Source organism: Alosa pseudoharengus, unplaced genomic scaffold, assembly GCF_046254945.1.
Source record: "Alosa pseudoharengus isolate Yale_2024_CS ecotype anadromous, Long Island Sound unplaced genomic scaffold, YU_APseudo_1.1 YU_APseudo_1.1_scf_7, whole genome shotgun sequence".
Taxonomy (NCBI): Eukaryota; Metazoa; Chordata; class Actinopteri; order Clupeiformes; family Clupeidae; genus Alosa; species Alosa pseudoharengus.
The window spans coordinates 17,640,399-17,652,517 of record NW_027468859.1 but is presented as its reverse complement, the minus strand read 5'-3'; the positions used below and the strand labels follow the sequence as shown (position 1 = coordinate 17,652,517).

The window sequence follows — 12,119 nt, the reverse complement described above, 5'->3', positions numbered from 1 at the left end:
TAGGCTAACAGTGTCTAGCCTAGGCTACTTTATAAAAACATAATTTGCTGACTGCGTGTGGTTCTTGCCAGCTGGTCAGGCAGAGGCAGGCTGCTGCGTTGTCTGAGTTCTTTGTTACATTGCTCCAGTAATTGCAACGAGATGAAACCTTAACTGCGTGACAGAGTAGAAGTGGGGCTTTCCAACGAGACTAAACACTTGTCTGTGCCATCAAGTATGAAAATACAAAAAATCATGAAATTAAATCAAATTGCATCATATTTAGTTCACCTGCACACCCACACTCTCATTTGAATTAGGCTACTCGCGAACCCGTGATCGCATAGATATATCATATCAGAAGAAAGAGGAGGGGCTATCCATTGGTACCAAGTATATCAATCCTTCTGGGCTATAAAAACAGACAACGTGACTGCAAAATAACATCATGTACAAAAACCAACGCTGCACAGCCATTACTCTCGTTTGAATTAGGCCCTACTCACGAACCCGTGATCGGATAGATATGCCACGCATGTCAGATGAAAGAGGAGACACAGAGCTATCATTTGATACCAAGTACATCCTTCTGGGTTATAAAACAGACGAAGTGACATCAAAATAATAACTTCATATATGTTGTGTGTTGTTGTGGTGGCAAAGCATGTTCATAATCCAACGCTATAATGTGTTTCTCTATGGCATAGCATGTTCATAATCCGGTTTTGAGATCCTAGCAAATTCCTACATGGCATCCAATTCAAGACTCACATTGCATCCCAATTTATTCGACAAAGAAACACCTTTTTCCCTTCACTTTGTTCATGGCTCATTGTTCTTGTTTGTGTATGGCACTTACAATGACCAGGATAAATGCTTCTAACTAAAGGTAGTGAAAAAGCCCTTAAAACAGTCTAGGGTTCTAAGGGTTAATGTCTTAATTCAGAGCCATGTTACTTACAGCCAAGTACTTGGAGTGGATAACAGAAAGAAATATAGTTTTGCCATCAGTATAAGATTAAATATCTGCATACCATATTTGTAGTATTTATTATTATGACCGCCGCGCAGCGAAGCGGCGGTCATATAGGTTTAGTCAGATTTTTTTTTTTTTTTTTTTTCTTTTTCGCATGCCCAAATTTCTGTCAATGATTCCCGGGACACTGAAAGACCGGGGTACACGAAACTTGGTGGGCATGTAACCCCACATGGATAGCATGGAACCATCGTTTTTCGTTTTGATCTGTAGCCCCCCCGCTGGACTGGACCCCCGAAAGGAGGGTAGAGCAGACACAGTTTTCTGTGAATATCTCGAAAACCGTAGGGTTTAGAAGGACCATTTTTTTTTTGTATGTTGATCTCAAGGGGCCATGTCAACCCATTCCATAACCACTCATTTCATGTATAGCGCCACCTAGTTAAACACAAAAAAGTAAAAATGAGGTGTTGTAATTGAAGGTATCTGTGACCTAACAAAGTCAAAACTGTACAAAATTGGAAGTGTAGGATCATTATTTCGTGGAATTCCGTTCATGGGGGGCCACACAATAAATTAATTTATGTTACTATACACCAACTGGCCTGTAGGTGGCCGGAGACAGTTTTCTGTGAATATCTCGATAACCGTAGGGCCTAGGAGGTCCACCTTTTTTATGTATGTTGGTCTTAAGGGGGCATGTCAACCCATTCCATTACCACTTATTTTATGTATAGCGCCACCTAGTTAAAAATGAAAAAGCAAAAAATGAGGTGTTTTCATCACAATATCTCTGGCTGACAAGGTCAAAACTGCACGAAATTAAAAGTGTAGGATCATTATGACACCCTCCGAATGCATGCCAAGTTTTGTGTACTTTCGTGCATGGGGGGCCTTACAATAAAATAATTTATGTGTACATTTAGTGACGTACACCAACAAGGATTCCCGGGACACTGAAAGACTGGGGTACACAAAACTTGGTGGCCATGTACCCCCACATGGATAGCATGGAACCGTCATTTTTCGTTTTGATCTGTAGCCCCCCCGCTGGACTGGACCCCCCGAAAGGAGGGTAGGGCAGACACAGTTCTCTGTGAATATCTTGAGAACTGTAGGGCCTAGGATGACCATTTTTTTCTGTATGTTTGCCTCCAGGGGTCATGTTAACCCATTTCATGTGCACACATGTGCACAGATACACACACACACACACACATACATTCACAGTAATCATACGTATGACACATACTCACACAGTAGACATATGTACGCTTGCATGCACAGGCACATACGCAGGCACAAACACAAGCACGCACGCACACACACACACACACACACACTCACACACACACACACACACATAACATAAACATAACACAAACAATCAAGAATTTCTCAGAATTATAAACAGGCAAGATGGAGGTGGGGTTGTATAAAATGAATTTTACATGTGAAATCTATGAACTAATCATGTTTTGGTACTTGTTGTCTAGCAGATACCAGTGAGAATTGAGTGTGGATAATGCAATTTAGTTAGAATCATATAGGCCTTTCAGCGTGATTTCTTTTTGTGGAAAAAATGTGCTGGACTGGGCGGCGGTCATATTTTGTACCGCTCTGCGGTACATCTAGTTGTTCTTTGAGTTAACATCATTTCAATATGACTGATTAAGTAAGGTGCATTATCATAATGTACTTTTTATAGCATTGGCCTATTTATGGAAAATGTGTTGGAGTGGACAACAAACTGTTCAGGTTGTCTGTGAATGGACCTGTGTCAGTGTTGACTTTACACAATTTATTGCCATTATTAAAACAGGGTATCCTAATCTTCAAAACTTTTTGAGTAGTTTTCATATTGTAGTTTTGATTCCCAAGTGCCACCCCAATAAAAAGTCTGGACCTAGCTGGCCCCCCCTATAAAATAATCCTGGCTACGCCCCTGGCCCCTAGAGAGTAACACTTTAGCTGCCTGGCTGCGTTAGCTGCTGACTGTAGCAACTCAAGCTAGGTAAAACTGATTTTTTTTTTTTTTTTTTTCCCGCAACAACGTTCTATGTGAGCACTCGCTGGAGCTGAAGGCATCTGAACACACAACACATTTTGATATTTTTTCTTAATTTGGGTGTTTTATTTAAGTGTATTAAGATTCCAGGCACATATCTTAATCACATGGACTGTATCTGTGCTTCTGTACATTCAGACACAAACGCCTTCACTGCCCCTCTTTGCTTCTATGCCAGATGCCACTGGCATATTTCCCCAATATAATCTAACGCTTTCTGACTTGCAGGAGCTCAGCTCAATGGGACCTGCCATAATTTTCTGTGTCTGTTTCACGTTTCAACCAGGAACGTGTCTGAAGATGGCGTCAGACGTATGACACATGAGCGATTGAGCAGAAGATGCATTTATTGAAGTTTTGTTCAGCTTGCTGCGTGCGTGATTTGATTGAGCTCAATAAGCTCAATGCCAATCAAACCAGCTAATAGGCTAACTGAAATAACACCATGCCAATCTCTATCTATGGTGAAGGGTATGTGGTGATGTGTGGCTATTTCAATTCCAAAGGCCAAGGCAACTTTATGATGCATAGTATCCTGGATCCATTAACTAACTGGCCTTTAAAAATAAAAATCTGCTTGACATAGTTGCTTGAACAATGGTCATTCTGTTTTCTAAAGAGAAGCAAGACCTAATCCTGTGAAGTGCACCTAATTTAATTTTTACCTTTTTTGTGACCAAGCACATGTGTTCTAAATGATTGTTTGTTATCTAACCAAATGCCCAGATATTTGGATTGAGAAACTTATTCAGTTTGTGTCACACTTTTTCGATCTAGTAAAGATCATACATTTAGTTTTTGCTTCATTCAGAACCAGTTTAAGTTCTTTTAAGGATTTCTGCGCACAATCAAATGCATATTGAAGATGATACTACTTGCTCTACAGATGGTGCATAGGCATAAAGGAATGTCATCTGCATAGAAATGCACTTTACAATTTTCTATTGAAGGACAGATATCATTGATGTACAACGTAAACAACAGTGGCCCCAAAATTGAGCCCTGTGGAATACCATTATTTAGTCTCAATGGCTCTGAGGTTGATCCTGTCACATCTAGCCATTGTGTTCTATTAGAGAGGTAGTCTTGAAACCATTTAAAGGAAACTTCATCTAGACTAAAAGAGGTCAGTTTTTCAAGAAGTAACCTGTGATGAACAGTGACAAAAACCTTAGACAAATCAATAAACAAAGCTGCACAATGTTGTTTCTTACTGTCAACAACAGTAGCTATATCATTTACTACAGCAGTTGCTGCTGTAATCGTGCTGTGGCCAGCTCTGAACCGAGATTGATAAGGACTTAATATAGAATATGATGACAAGGCCCCGGCCGTGGCGCAACTGGCTGGGGCACCTGCAATGTACACCGACGACCCGGGTTCGATTCCCGCCCTGTGGTCCTTTCTGGATCCTACCCTGATTCTCACTCCCACTCACTCCCTGTCATTCTCCACTATCCTATCCTATCTGATTAAAGGGATAAAAGGCCAATAAAAATATACATATATATATAAAAAAGAATATGATTACAAAAAGGAACGATGCTGTTCATTTACAAAGGAATCTAACATCTTTGCTAAACATGGGAGCTTGGAGATTGGCTATAGTTAATTCAAATCACTTGGGTTTCCTCCTTTATGTAAATCATATGTAATTTTTATGCTTCTAAATTGCTGTTCATTATAAAGGTTAAAAACAAGATCTTAAAATCTATACAACCAAAGCGTTATGCAAACACTGACTTGTCTGACTTTAAAAATGTGATATAATTGATTTCAAAACCTGTGTGCATAATTAAGGGATTAGCCAAAACCACATTAACAAAGATGTGTTAATAATTTTTGAAAATCTTTGCTGTGCTGAGATCTGGTTCAATGTGAGGAATCGAGGAGAGTGGATGTGAAGACCTCTGGATATCAGTGCAGAGAGGGACAGCAGAGTGGAGATGAAGACCTCAACGATGATGTGGAGATGGCTGAAGACAGCATCTGAACCAGAGACTTTCTAATGAGGAGACACAGCACTCAAAAAATCCTCCATAGAAATGCATGGGGTTAGTTTGTAATGCCAATATGGCCGTTGTCTACACATATCACACCCCTTCCTCGACAAAACGTCGACATGTGAATACACTGAGCCAATATGTTGTGTTGTGAAGACATCTTCCCAATCATGTGTTGTGAATTCGCTGCTGGAGCAAGATTGGTGTCGTGAAGCCTTGCGCACGCGCATTTCTGCTGAATAGGATGCCCGATGAGTGCCCAAAAAGCGTTGCTATATGGCCGCCGAGTGGATGGACTTGCCTAAAAGGACTTTGTCTGAACTCAATACTCTTTTCACCTTTATTGGCTGTAGCGGCTGAACACATAAACTGAACCCAACATGTTTCCCCTGTGCTTGCTCTAGCTGCTGAACACAGAATCTGAACCATTACTATCTATACTGCAGCTATAGATAATGATTTATTTGATAAAAATGGATTCTCTAGTATTTTTTAGTAAATACTAAGTATTTAGTAGTATTTTCTCTAGTATTTTTAGTATAAGTATATATACTCTTTTGATCCCGTGAGGGAAATTTGGTCTCTGCATTTATCCCAATTCGTGAATTAGTGAAACACACACAGCACACACACAGTGAGGTAAAGCACACACTAATCCCAACTAATCACAACTAATCCCAACGCAGTGAGCTGCCTGCTACAGCAGCGCTTGGGAAGCAGTGAGGGGTTAGGTGCCTTGCTCAAGGGCACTTCAGCCATTCCTACTGGTCGGGGTTCGAACCGGCAACCCTCCGGTTACAAGTCCAAAGCGCTAACCAGCAGGCCACAGCTGCCCACATGTAGTATGTAAGTATGTATGTATGTATGTATGTAGTATGTTTTTTTTATCACTTTCAAATACAGTATAGCTGAAATTGTAACATCCAAGCCGATAAAATAACAGCATTTAAGGTGAGAATTTATTCAACTGTATCATAGCAATAAGTATGGTGTTGCTGATGCTGTTTGTGTGTGTGTGGCGTGTGTGTGTGCACATTTGGTTATGAGCATGTAGTTGCTCCAGCAATGGTCTGATAATACTGATAATCCTATTCTTGTTCTCTGCATTCCCTACAAATAACAAAATCAAAGTGAACCACTGTCTCGTGTCTTTATATAATTATATAAATGACAATGCTTTTAACACAAAAGACTATTTTTGGCATTGTAAACTGAAGTGAAACAAACAAAATAGTGAAAAAGTGGTCTGTGTTGTATTGTGTCAACAGTTTAAGTCAGAACAAACGGACAAATCCTGTGTGCATGGTGGCCTTATATTACTAACTGGGTGAGTGAGTCTTGAAAAGGTAAATCAATTAGCCAATCAGACATTGGACAAGAGGTGCTAATTGGAAGCCACGCCTTATTCCCAACCATCACTATATATCACACTGACCCAGAGGGGGTCTTTTTTGTGCTTGTTCATTTAACAGGTAAGTTAAGGCTTTAACTAGTGTCCTTAATATTTCAGTTTCTTTAGGTCCTTCGTGGAACTTCTTGTTAAAAGAAGCCTAATGCAATGTATTATTTGGTCAAGGTGTATTTGGAGAAGCTTGCAGTTTGGACAGACTTTTTAGATTATTATTTGAAGAATGGTGAGTGCCTCTTACTTATAAGTTAGGCTTACTGTTTGACTTGGGTGATGGGCCAGGTATTTGTCACAATGGGTTTTTTAAATATTTTCTTGATCATTTTAGAGGGAATGCATTTCTATCCATGTTGGCCAAGCTGGTGTGCAGATTGGAAACTCGTGTTGGGAATTGTACTGCTTGGAACATGGTATCTGCCCAGATGGAACAGCTGTTGGAAATGGCACAACTCTACTGGACTCCTCCTTTGGCACCTTTTTCAGTGAGACTGGTCATGGGAAGTATGTTCCTAGGTCCATATTTGTTGACTTGGAGCCATCAGTTATAGGTGAGTAGTGTCCTATTTGAAATAGTTGTTTGGCTTTTGAGCAAATGTAAATAAAAATGTGGGTTTGTGAAGGTCTGACTTGATATTTCCTGACAGATGAGATCCGTAATGGGTCCTACCGTCAGCTGTACCATCCGGAGCAGTTGATTAGTGGTAAAGAGGATGCAGCCAACAACTACGCTCGTGGTCACTACACGATTGGAAAGGAAATTGTGGATCCAGTCCTGGACAGGATTCGTAAAATGGTAGGAGACTAGATTAACAGTTGCCTGCTTAGCTTTTCAAAGATTGGTGAAATGTATTTCCAAAATTTCCCTCGGCATGAATAAAGTATCTATCTATTTGTTGCATTTAGTATCTTCAGTATTGGCGTGCCCATGTGTTTTTGGTGATTCTGTGCCCCCATTTAGTGACATGTTTGATCCCTCAGTTGAGGCCTCTACATTATGTCTGTAAGGGATAGGATTGTTTGAGAATCATAACATGGTGTGTTTGATTGCTTTCAAGTTTGTTGCAGAAAACCTGCTGCTACATTTGCCCTTTGTTTGTATTCTCTTGAAATACCAATTTATGGTGCAGAATGTGACTACTGAATTTGTTTTTGTCTCAGACCGACCAGTGCTCGGGTCTCCAGGGATTCCTAATCTTCCACAGCTATGGAGGAGGCACTGGCTCTGGCTTCACCTCCCTGCTGATGGAGCGTCTGTCTGTGGACTACGGGAAGAAGTCCAAGCTGGAGTTCTCGGTGTACCCTGCTCCCCAGGTGTCCACTGCTGTAGTGGAGCCCTACAACTCCATCCTCACGACTCACACCACTCTAGAGCACTCTGACTGTGCCTTCATGGTGGACAACGAAGCCATTTTTGATATTTGCAAGCGCAACCTTGACATTGAGCGTCCCTCCTACACCAATCTGAATCGCCTTGTCGCCCAGATCGTCTCGTCTATCACTGCATCTCTACGCTTTGATGGGGCTCTGAATGTGGATCTTACTGAGTTCCAAACTAACCTTGTTCCCTACCCCCGTATTCACTTCCCCCTGGTCACCTACGCGCCAATAATCTCTGCGGAAAAGGCATACCATGAGCAACTCTCTGTGCCTGAGATCACAAATGCTTGTTTTGAGCCAGCAAATCAGATGGTGAAGTGTGACCCAAGGCGTGGAAAGTACATGGCCTGCTGCGTGCTGTACCGTGGGGACGTGGTACCCAAAGACGTCAACGGTGCCATTGCTGCCATCAAGGCCCGCCGATCCATCCAGTTTGTTGACTGGTGCCCCACTGGCTTCAAGGTGGGCATCAACTACCAGCCGCCAACGGTGGTGCCAGGAGGTGACTTGGCCAAGGTGCAGAGGGCAGTGTGTATGCTGAGCAACACGACTGCCATCGCTGAGGCCTGGGCTCGCCTGGACCATAAGTTTGACCTGATGTACGCCAAAAGGGCCTTTGTGCACTGGTATGTGGGTGAGGGCATGGAAGAGGGGGAGTTCAGTGAGGCCAGAGAAGACATGGCTGCACTGGAGAAGGACTATGAGGAAGTTGGGGCAGACTCAGCAGAGGATGGTGAAGAAGAGGAAGAAGAGTACTAGAGTTTCTAAGGTTATTTATTTGTATGTCAGTTTAACTAATAAATGTTGGTATTGCAAATATATATGGGTTGTCTGAATCTTTATCCCCCTGAAGTAATACAGAAAAAAATCAACTGAGGACTGCATATGATATTGTGAGTGTAATTTACTGCATTACCTGACACCCCTATGGTATATTGCAATATCAAGCACAAGAATTTCAAATGACATTTACACAGCCAGGCAGCTACAGCACTACACTCTGTGGGCATGTCTCTGAGCTCCCATTTATATCCCCCCCAGAGTGTAGTGCTGTAGCTGCCTGGCTGGGTTAGCTGCTGAGTGTAGCAACTCAAGCTAGGTAAAACTGATTTTTTTTTTTTCCTTTTTCATACCAACAATAGTCGGTGACCTCCAAATGGAGATCTGTGCGAACTCTCAGTGTTCCTCCTTTAATGCAAGACATCTGAACACACAAAACACATTTTGATCATTTTCATAATTTGGGTGTTATTTCGGTGTATAAAACTGAGTCTAGGCACATACCTACTGATGGTAATTTTGATACCATAGTTTTAATAGAGACCCAGTCAGACCATTAGTATGAAAAATCAGGAACAGAGTTTATTTACAATGATGTGCATCAAGGGAGAGACCGCATGACTTCACCTAAAGATCCATCAGCTACTCTAACTAGACAAGGAAATAGTTAAGGTTTAAGTATCCTTCCAGGCTGATGGGAGATGGTGTTGGTCATCCCATCTCACGTGGACTACAAGGAAACACTCTGATTAGTGGCAACCTGGCAATCCGGAGCAGATGGCTACTGACGCAGCCATGCAGAACAGTGAAACACTAAAGTCATAATATTCCCGCTTATCTCTAAATACAGTCACACACAGATATACACAGGGACAGTACAGATATCATAGTCATTACATAGAATCATACTTTTAGTATTAAAGTGACCCACTAATGAGAAATGCAGAACATTAAACCACATATTGGACATAAAGTTCTATTCCACTTTCTCTCAGTCCCCCTTTTTCAGACTTTATGGCTGGAACATTTCATCAAATATTGCCACTATATAAAATATAAAAGATTATACAATTGTTTCATTCAAGTTAGTCAGATCCAAATAAGCAGGTACATGATTTAACTGATTTCAGTCAGTCAGTCAGTCAAGAAAAATAACTACACATGATTGGTGTACAATAACAACCACAGTAAATCAAAAACAAACTATCATGACAATCAGAACAGGAGCTAGTAAACCAAAAAGAATATATTTGGTCCATCCCGCTAAACTATTCCGAAAAAAGACCTAAATCACACGTATATAAAAATAATTTCTGAATCCAATACTCTCAAGTCCCCCTTTAAAAGACTTGAAGCCTTTGACACCACACAATAGCACACATCTGATTGAATCAGAATGAGCCTACTAATGAACTGAGAGTAATGCAGTAATTGTGTCTTTTTACCATGTGTATAATAGTTGGGCAAAGCTGAATATAAAACCAAAACACATAAGAAATGTCTCAACAATTCTCAAATAGAACCCAATAAAATAAATGAATCAACATGGTTACATGTATAAAAGTGGCCCTGATTGTCTTGATTTCTCACAGGCTGTGCAAAAAAGTTTACATACCACAGAGTACTAGTGATAAAAACAATAACCAAACAGTTCAAGGGGAAAAAAGCAATAGACAAAAGAAAAAAGAAAAAAGTAGAGTCTGTAAGGCTCCCCCTTTTTGACCACTGATTGCACCTGAAATATAACACAGAGATATACATAATATGTATATGTAAGGCCCCGGTAGTGCTTCCTAAGTTTCAACTAACATTATTAAAAAGATTTCAATTGCAATACTGCTATGGTCAGTCACCAAATTAGTAATTAGCAATGAAATATAAATTCAAATGATCATGATCTTCATGGATACTCTTTTTTTTTCTTTGTGTGCCTCATATCAAGAATTGTTTATCATACAGCAAAGCTAAATTATCTTAACCTTTTTCCACATTGTTTAAAGCAGGCCTAAAGGCATGTTTTAAAGAACTTGGTAAGACCTTTATTCTGAACATATTCTGAACGCCTGAAACAAATGCAAAGTTGTGTTTTATTTTATTGCATTACTGTAAAACAGTTGTAAAACATTTTCCATGTCAATGAAGAGAAGAAAATAATAATACCAATATAAAAACTGCAGTGGTTGTGTTGTTAATAAACATATGAACCTATTAGTTCAATACTAGTTCAGTGTAGTGAAGTCAACATCAACAACCTCTCATCCTCCATGAAAGAAAAAGCTATCTTTAATCATAACTTGATACACTGCAAGAGCTAGATGTCTATGTTATCAGACTACTCTTAATCAGACTCCCCCTTATGATCTGCAGCAAGGCTGCAAGATTATTCCCTTAGCTAAAGTGTTGTCGCCTATAACACTGTGTCCTATTAAGAGCTTAGTGCGTCATAGCATCAACAGTTTGATACATTCACTGCTGTTGGTAAGATTACAACTTGCTAAACTGGCCCCCAAGTATGAATTTAACCGATATGCTTCAACTCTGTCAGTGTTGTCACTGCGAGACAACATATGGTGCATATGGTGGCCTCAAAGCAGGACCTGGCAGAGCTCAAGGCCTACACACCTAGCCAATCAACAGTCAAAACACATCTGTGTCTACCTTGAAGCAAGAACATAGCGTCCGCATGGCTTCCAGTGTTTGCGGCCTACACATGGAACAGGATAACTTGGGTCAGGTTCTATTAGCATGGGGAGCAGGGAGCTTGGAGAAACAAGTATTTGAGCAAAATGGTCATACTTTCTATGGGGCCTTTATTAAATGTACAAATGGAAAATGAAAACCAAATGTTTATGTTTCAAGGCTAAATATAGGCCAATCCAGTGACAAGGAGCACGTCTGAAGAGGGCGACAGATGTATGACACAGGAGCGATTGATCAGAAGATGTTTTTTTGGTGTTTTGTTCATTTTCAAAAACAATTAGAGACTTTGCTGCCATAACATTTTGTTTAAACAAACGCAAAAACTAAACAAATAATTGCTACAACATGGCATTTACGATTTCGTCATAGCATAAGGGCGCCTGCAGGAACAAAATTGGTGGAAACATTTAACACCTTTCTACCACCTAGGAAGACTAAGGATAGCGTTATTCATATTTTTCCTTTTCCAATTTCAGGTTCGGGCATTTGGTCAGCTAGAAAGCAGCCTGCATACTTTCACGCAAATATTTGGTCAACTTCATACAGCCATAAAAAAGCTATTGCCCTCCATTTTGCAAATCATTATCAGCTTGGTGCATGTGTTTTTCCGATTTAGGCTATTGCAAGTGCATAAACTAATGGCAATGCTTAGCCTTCATTCAGAAATCTTTAATTTTTGGATTTATTAGTTATTTTAGTTTTATGTTTGAAATGATCAAACAAAAATTAGCCTATTACACATGTTAAAATCGATTTTTCATTTTTGAAACTCATTTTACCTAGCCAAATCGATTTCAATATCGATATTCGATTTTAAAGTGACAGCCC

The 12,119-nt window shown here is 40.3% G+C and overlaps 1 protein-coding gene across 1 annotated transcript; it reads left to right on the top strand.

The window, feature by feature from the left end:
- Positions 1-3,323: 3,323 nt before the first annotated feature.
- On the top strand, positions 3,324-8,570 carry LOC143109223 (tubulin alpha-1C chain-like). Its single transcript, XM_076271877.1, has 4 exons — positions 3,324-3,335; positions 6,763-6,982; positions 7,079-7,227; positions 7,593-8,570. Exons 1-4 carry the CDS (start codon positions 3,324-3,326, stop codon positions 8,568-8,570), a joined length of 1,359 nt encoding a protein of 452 aa, XP_076127992.1.
- Positions 8,571-12,119: the final 3,549 nt, after the last annotated feature.

Excerpts from the sequence above, each read along its gene's own strand:
- LOC143109223 (XM_076271877.1), top strand. Across the intron at positions 6,983-7,078 it reads CTTGGAGCCATCAGTTATAG|ATGAGATCCGTAATGGGTCC; the intron begins GTGAGTAGTGTC and ends ATTTCCTGACAG. Across the intron at positions 7,228-7,592 it reads TGGACAGGATTCGTAAAATG|ACCGACCAGTGCTCGGGTCT; the intron begins GTAGGAGACTAG and ends TTTTTGTCTCAG.